The sequence below is a fragment of the Lygodium microphyllum genome, chromosome 10 (genome assembly GCF_053477565.2).
Source record: "Lygodium microphyllum isolate KBCC chromosome 10, Lygodium_microphyllum_v1.1.10, whole genome shotgun sequence".
NCBI classification, from domain to species: domain Eukaryota; kingdom Viridiplantae; phylum Streptophyta; class Polypodiopsida; order Schizaeales; family Lygodiaceae; genus Lygodium; species Lygodium microphyllum.
Genome location: NC_141144.1, coordinates 123,594,627 through 123,602,777, shown reverse-complemented (window position 1 = coordinate 123,602,777; position 8,151 = coordinate 123,594,627). Strand labels below are relative to the sequence as shown.

General features: G+C 41.4%; 1 protein-coding gene across 1 annotated transcript; it reads left to right on the top strand.

Annotated features, from left to right (window-relative positions):
* Positions 1-467: 467 nt before the first annotated feature.
* Positions 468-3,448, top strand: LOC148030522 (3-dehydrosphinganine reductase TSC10A-like). Its single transcript, XM_087686864.1, has 4 exons — positions 468-1,080; positions 1,520-1,783; positions 2,321-2,468; positions 2,847-3,448. Exons 1-4 carry the CDS (start codon positions 802-804, stop codon positions 3,170-3,172), a joined length of 1,017 nt encoding a protein of 338 aa, XP_087542990.1. The 5' UTR covers positions 468-801; the 3' UTR covers positions 3,173-3,448.
* Positions 3,449-8,151: the final 4,703 nt, after the last annotated feature.

The window sequence follows — 8,151 nt, the reverse complement described above, 5'->3', positions numbered from 1 at the left end:
CTATAGTGTTTAAAAAATAAGTTGCACCTAGGGACATGTAACGAAGCGACTCACAAAGAATTGCTGCGCAATCTCAACCATTAGATGTGCTGAAGTTGACGGGCGGGGGCGGGTGCTAGACGCATGGCACCCGCCCCCCACCTCTCGTTAACTAATAGTAAATATGATCAATGGCACAGAAAATCGCGCCCACCCCGGCGCCGGGCAGAGTCTAGGCACGGAGTGCCTAGTTTGCATGAAGTGCATCTCGTTGGGGAGGGGGGGGGGGGTTTCTTTCTTAGGGGGTGCGCAGTTATTGGCCTTGCTATCCTACCTCTTGTGGAGAAAATTGAAATATACACCTGAATATGCCAAAATAAATATATTGAAAGCTTTAAAGATTTCAGTGCTTTTGGTAGATTAAGAACAAGAAAGTACGTAGAATATAGATATTCAAAGGGAGGGGGTAGGGCAGGTGCATCCCTTATTGCATGTGCCAGACATAGGAAACCCTTGTTGTTTGCAGGCAGCAGTAAAGGCTATGAGTTATCAGTGTATGGAAGAGCTGTGGAGGTCTTGAGATTGTAATATAAGATATGTGGGGGGAGGGAGAGAGAGAGAGAGAGTAATGGTTGTCTGATGAGATATTGGTATCTGCATGAGAGAGAGAGAGAGAGAGAGAGAGAGAGAGAGAGAGAGAGAGAGCCATGGTTATCTGCATGAAAGGAGAGAGAGAGAGAGAGGTTTTCTGTATATCCTAGTCTAAAAGGGGATTTTGGCCTGCTTTCAAAATTCCCATGGTCCTGTGTCCACACCATCATCATGCAGCTCTTCCTTGCCTTTATCGCCGCGGTGGCCCTCTTGCTGTTCCTCATCAGACTCCTCAAGCCCAAGGCCCAGCACATCAGCTCCCTGGCAGGCAAGCATGTGGTCATCACTGGGGGCTCCAGCGGCATCGGCTTCGCCCTGGCCAAGAGGTGTGCAGCTGAGGGTGCCTTCCTCACCCTCATGGCTCGGTCGCACAGCAAGCTTCTTGATGCTCGCCAGGCCCTCTCCTCCATTGTCTCACCGGCTGCCACGGACCATCGCATACAGTTGAAGGTGACACATCTTCCTTCTACCCATCATGTGCTATTACCCTTCGTGGAGGCATACTCTCCTGACAATTGTTTTTGGCATCGTATGCACAACCAAATTCACTTAAACATGCTTATGTCTTGTCTGAGACCAATAGTTTTGTGCAAAACGCAGGCATGTCCTGTTCACTTGCATATGCATTGGTGTTTGTAACACAAGACCAAATGCAGGAAACAGTGCTGGATTCTTTATTCTTATAGCAACAGATAAATGTTTGTTCAGAAGACAGACAATCAAAAGCAGTAAACAGTGGCAAATTTAAATCTGTTGCGTACAGTGCTCAATTCTTTATTCATACAGTAAAGGAGGAATGATTGCTCAAACAATGGTTGTTCAGAAGACATACTGGTCTAGATCCCGCCCTTGTCATCTGTAACTGAGTATTCTCCTTTTCTCTGTTTAGGCAGTGGACGTGGGTGATGCGGCTGCCATAACATCAGCCATTCTAGAAAGCTACCATTGGAGGCCCATTGATATCCTCATTTGCAACGCAGGCTTTGTTGTTCCGGGATGTCTTGGTCAGATGAATACAGACATCCTGGATAATGTTACGAGAACAAACTTCTTAGGATATGTCTACCCAGTTAATGCTGCTCTTCCACTTATGAAGACCAGGAGTTTGAAGACTCCAGTATCCATTGTGTTCATGAGCTCCCTTTCTGGCCTGGTAAGCAGATGGCAGAAATGCTAGAGAATTGTGAATCCTGCCTGTTCAAATGTGCATGTGCATGTCCACATACTAGGAAGAAGCAGAGTGCATACTGAAGGGCCACATATGACCCTTCTCATATATCCTCGGGTTTGGAGTCTGAATCCTTGTATTCTTACAAGTGAGTGCATGTGAGACAGTCTGCAGCAAGCGTAATGCCTTAAACTCTCAAATACATATTATATGACATGGGACCTAGCATAGAAGATCAAAAGTAAATCATAATGCCATTGTGTGATCAAATCAAACTATCAAGCAAGGTAGAAAATAAACCTACTTGTCAGGGAGGACCAATGACCAGGATTATGGACATACTGTATCTATCAGATATTGAGGACAGTAGCAAATTAAGTGCTCTCAATGGTTCCACATACCTTCTGTAATGCAGGAATCATTTTGAAGGTTGTGTTTGGAAGTAACGCTAACCAGCTTAATATAGTGTGTGGTTTCTTCTAATTGTCTTTTGCATTTCTCTTCCAATTGTGGTTTTTGTAGCTCTTTGTCTGTGGAACCAATTTATATGGCCCCACTAAACATGCGCTGAAAGGGCTTGCTGAAATGTTAAGGATGGAACTGATGCCATATAACATTGGTGTGCACCTTGTATGCCCCGGATTTACCGAGACTCCCATGCTTGATGAAGGTAAAATCTATTGACTTCTTAATATTAATTGGAGGCATAACTCAAAGAACCCGTAGTTTTAACTTCAAATTTCTATTTCCCAGGCAGGTGCACTGGTTGGAAGTAAATTAAACACGTGTTTTTCCAATTATGTTTGATGGCTTAAGTATGCATTGAAAAGTGTGACATTCCTGTCACAGCCAGCTTTAGCTTATCCAAATATGGCTTCACAAGCAGGGATGTTGAGTAGTGCTAGTAATGAAGTCTAATCAGGTCTTTCAATCACTTTTGCATCATTTAATATTGCATACTAAATTTTTAGCTAAGTGGAAAGTTTGCAACAGCTGAATGAGACTAGACTAGCCACCTAACTATTTGTTGTTGGACTCTGTGTTTCAGCTGATAAGCTTGATCCATTCACTTCCGGCATAGCAAAGCTGGTGTCTCTGTATGATAGATCAAAGGCCGAGTCGGCAGATGATGTGGCAGCAAAGACCATAGAAGGGGTGAAGAGGGGGCATTTCTTAATCACTACAAGCTATTTTGGGTTTCTGATTGGTGTCATGACAAGAGGGGTTTTTCCAGCTGAGTCATTTTCAGAGGCTCTATTAGAAACTATCTTGATTCTACCCCTTAAATTGGTTTCCTTTTTGTTCCTCCCATACCTCCGATGGCTGCTCAACAAGCTCCTCAAAGATTCAACCGAAATGGATCATCACAAATAGAAGAGTTTCTACATGTAGTTCATTTTATTTGGATATATCAAGGAGACAATTTCTTCTAGGTGTAGCCCACACAACAACATTTTCATAGTTTTGGAGGCTCATGTGAAAGAGTAGACTTGAACAAAGAAATGTAAGGAGGAAATCCCTCAAGTTGTGAAGTGCGACTCAAGGAAATTGATCACATCAATGTTTCCAAGACTTCACTAAAAAAAAAGAAACCAGACCATTCTTTTTGAAATTGAGCTTTGCTAAAGTAAGAAGTGCCTCATTTCTCGATGATCTCCAATGACTTTAAAAGTTTTAAACTACAGTCAGCCACATATCTTATTCTCCCTCAGTCTTTGGGCAAGAAGTACATTATATAGAATAGGATTGATGGATTTGTGGGTCTTTGGGCAAGGAGTGCACTCAATTGAATAGGATTGATGGATTTGTGGATGCTTCATGAGAAGAGTATCTTGGGAAGAAATCAATGTAATTGTAGCCCTCGAAGAACAAGGGATGCATGTTTGTTGTACCCTTTACCTAACCATAGGCAACATAGGCTTCTTTATCTAGGATATTGGGGGTTTGGAAGAAATTAGTAACTACCTTTGACCAAACCGAAGGCAACATAGGCTTCTTTATCTTGGATGTTGGGGGGTTTTGAAGAAATTAAGAACTACCGATACAATATATTGCATCTCTCTTGAGAGAGAGGGAGAGAGAGAGAGAGAGAGAGAGAGAGAGAGAGAGTACAAATCACCTCTCTTTAGTGGTCCTACAAAATCAAGGTTCCACTTTTCATATGGTCCATATGCCATTATACTATTGGCAAAGTTCATGCATGAGACTTCACACAATGAGCTACATACCAAATTCAAGCTAGAATTGCATGAAGTATGTTTCTCTTGGTTTTGTTTGCACCAAGTGTCCATCACGACATACTTTATGCATGTTGCAAGGCATATATCTATCTTTTGGCATGTATCTATCTTCTCATATATTTATGTTGCAATGCATATATTTATCTTCTCATACTTAAGGACCTTGGGAAGTGCCCCATCTTCACTTCTCAAATATACATTTGAATCCATTATTACATATATTTTAGCCTTATGAATCAAAGCATACATGCCATGCCCTTTGTATCTAGTTCGATCCGCTCCCCAATTATTAACCATTCCTTGATCATGGTCAAGCTCTCTCTTCCTTCATACTTTGGTTCTTCAAACTACAGTGCCACCATATCTTGTTGGCCCCATTGTGACATTGCCAAATTCATGTGCTCTATGTTCTCATCTCTTCATACATGCCAAACCTCAAACTTGTGCATCTTCTTGAGAAATCCTTTAATCTTATACAACCACTGCTTCAAATCTTCCTTGTTTTCTTTCCAAACTTTTGGTACTAACCTCATCACAAAAGAGTCTCCTTTTTGCAACAACTCTTTGAAAACACAACTAAGAGTACTTAAGTGAAGTTTGTTTGTAAGTTTGAAAACACAACTAAGAGTACTAACCTCATCACAAAAGGGGGCGGGGGGTAGGGGTTTAACACTATGTGGCAAACGGATTGGGGATGTAGCCTCTAGATACATTGACCCAACAAACCATAGGAAAATATCAAGGAAATCCCATTCTTGAGACAATAAAACATAGCCCTAGAGACCTCATGCTTGTCTCATTGCACACTTTAGGCTCTCCACAACACCAAGCAAGTAGAAGTAATCCTCTTATAGACCCTTGTCTTGACTCTTCTTCATGCTCACTCCCACAACCACCACCACCACATCTCTCAATGCCTAAGATAACAATGCTTGGCGATTAACTCTCCATCACTTCTAAAGCACACCACCACAATCAATGGGAAAGAGGCCACCATGAGCATAAATAAGAGCCAGATCTAAAATCTCCGAGTTGGGAAATTAATCCAAGCACACCAATCTATCAAATGACAACTTGACATAAACTCCCACAAACTTCGTAAACACAATAAACTCAATGAAGTCTATATATGATGTCACACGGAAACACATTGCATCCATAGCTTGTGAAGATGATCACATACAACATCAAAGGAAATGACGATACATAAGAAATAATACGAGTCTAGAGAGGGCATATACTTGGCCAAAGAACTCAATTGAAGCACAAGATGATGATGCATCAAGGCGTACGTATAATAGGCTCAATGCCACATGAAGAGAGTACTATCTCAAGTGAGAATATCCTCTTGGGTAATGGCAAAAGGAGGAGGTGAGAATCCACTTGGGCATGGGGATTCATGTTGTGAAAGGGAGAAAGGGGTCCCTTTAAATTAAATACTTCTTTATGGGGGGGGGGGGGGGGGGTGAGGAACTCAACTTTATGCCTTGAACCATAAGGCTTCATTAATAGCATTAAGGCATTATTATTATGGCCTTCCTAGCTTCTTGTGAAGTGCCATGAGGATTCAAGAAGCTTCCCCATGAATGGCATGGAAATGCCACCTTACATGGATGCTTATGGTGCCACCATTGATGACATCTATAAAGTGAGAACTTTGATGCTCATAAGCTTTACTACACTTATGAAAAATCTTATGAGCCTTTATCCTAGACTTATATCTTATTATTGATAAGTGGCAAAATTCATCCTTAATCTCCTTTCATATTGGCATTGAATACTATCCAATGCATTTTTGTAAGGAGCTTGTTTACATCCGATAAAAACTCTTGTGCTTTCTCATCCTCCATTTGTTGTAAAGTACCATTAAAAATATCTAACGTGATGAAGCCCCTAAAATGGAAACTTTTGTCCATGAACCTTCTAAGGTAGTGGTCATCATGCCTTACCCTCGCCATATGCTCACTTTCATTCCAATATTTTAATTTGTTTATGAGGATCAAAACTCCTTAGGTCTACATATTCTTGGCACAAAATTTGCACATGTTCCTAGCAGCATCTTCAAGGTACGTTGTCGGAGGGGTTTTTGTTGAAAGGTCGAATCCACCGGGGATTAGAAGTAGAAGGAAGTAGAGATGGGAGATGGAAGAGAAGATAGAGAATACCCAAGTGGTAAACACTACAAAGAAAAATCACAATGAATTGAATCAATATGTATTGAAAGAACCTGGAATCTTCACACTACTCAAAAGCAATCTCTAAGCATTAGTTTTCCTGGAGCTTCTTTATAGAACAAAACGTGCATCAAAATTATAGCTCCTTCTCTGCTGCTCGGAACCCAAATATGAAAGGGGGGTAAAACCCCAGGGCGCCTGTTCACGAATCTCCCAGATTACTCCTCCTTTCAGTTCAATCCACAGTTTTTAGCCTGTTTACAGCGATTGCGGCGCGCATGATTTCGTCAATCTGTCCCTCTTGTGAAAATCCCCTAATTGACTGACAAAGCAACTAGCTTTTTGCATGCCATCCTAATCTAGAAGCTTTTTTCTAACTTTTTCAGATTTTTACAATAAATAATATAAAAAATAGGCTAAAATTATCAAAAAATCTAGTATTTTTGGATAATCCATGCAACTCACACTAGTACTAATGGCTCAGATCACATTGACTCTCTAGATCAATAAAGAAGTCGGATGATGATGCATTCCATACTTTTTCACACTGTGTCCTCATAACATCATGACATCCACCCCCTCTGATCATGCACATCCTCCGGTATGTGCCAAAATCCTAGTTATCACCGGATTCTGAGTCCTCGTCATCCTCTGCAACCATATCCTTTACTTCTTCATCTTCCATATCTTCTTGGCTAGCCCCTGTATCAGGATCACTATTTTCTTCCAATTCTAGCAACTCATAAGTAGTAGATGTTAGCTTTCATGGATGCAGAAAAGAGAGCAACTCAGAGTGAAGCAACATGCTTCCTCTCTACATTCTACTCATTATTCATTCCACACACACTTTAGTGCATATACAACCTAAGGTCATAAAGACCATTCACACCAGAAGTAGAACCGACTTATTTAATGTACCTAACTGATCTAGCCAGACTAGTTGTATCCGTCGGTCAAACACACATGAAAGAGCTTGATATTCTAGCACTCCCCCTCAAGCTCAAGACATCATCTGTACTCCAAGAAGCTGTCTAAAACCACAGAACTTATCTTTGCCCAAGGACTTGGTAAAGATATCCACTACCTGTTCATCTGTCTTTACATGCATAAGATCAACTCGTCCTACAAGAACCATCTCTCTAATGAAATGGTAGTGTACCTCTATGTGTTTCGTCCTGGCATGATAGACTAGATTCATAGCCAGGAGTACACTACTCAGATTATCACATAATAACTTCACTGGAGCATCTACTTGTATGTCCAAATCATCCATAAGCTTGAGCAGCCATGAAATCTCGCATGCTGCCAATGCAGCACCCCTGTACTCTGCCTCAGTACGACAAAGCAACCGTAGGCTGCTTCTTGCTACTCCAGCTAATCATGCCGCTACCAAATCCAAATGCATATCCACTCGTAGATCTACGGTCATATGAGCAACCTGCCCAATCTGCATCCGTGTATCCAGTCAATATCAAGGGCTTATCTCTGACATAGAACAACCCATACTCTACAGTGGATTTAACATATCTCATAATACGTCTAACTGCATCCAAGTGCGGCTTTCTAGGCTTTTGCATAAACTGGCTTATGAGCCCTACAGCATAGCTCAAGTCAGGCCTAGTGGTAGTCAAGTAAATCAAGCTGCCAACCATCTGCCTGTACATAGTCACATCCTCTACTTCAGCCCCAGTGTTCATGTCCAGCTTGACATTCTGATCAAGAGGTGTATCAAATGGTTTACATTCAGCCATGCCATACTTCTTCAGCATCTCCATGGCATAGTGCTTTTGCATCAGCCATAACCCATTGTCAGCAATAACTACCTCAATGCCCAAGAAATACTTCAGTTCTCCTAGGTCTTTCATGTCAAATTCAGATTTCATAATCTTCATTACATGTTGTATGCCCAAGTCATCATCACCAGTGATTATCAAATCAT

What these genes read in the sequence shown, in the direction of transcription:
- LOC148030522 (XM_087686864.1), top strand. Translation starts at nt 802, where the DNA reads ATGCAGCTCTTCCTTGCCTTTATCGCCGCGGTGGCCCTCTTGCTGTTC. An exon ending in TGAGCTCCCTTTCTGGCCTG is followed by an intron (nt 1,784 to 2,320) that starts GTAAGCAGATGG and finishes TGGTTTTTGTAG; the next exon opens with CTCTTTGTCTGTGGAACCAA. An exon ending in GACTCCCATGCTTGATGAAG is followed by an intron (nt 2,469 to 2,846) that starts GTAAAATCTATT and finishes TCTGTGTTTCAG; the next exon opens with CTGATAAGCTTGATCCATTC.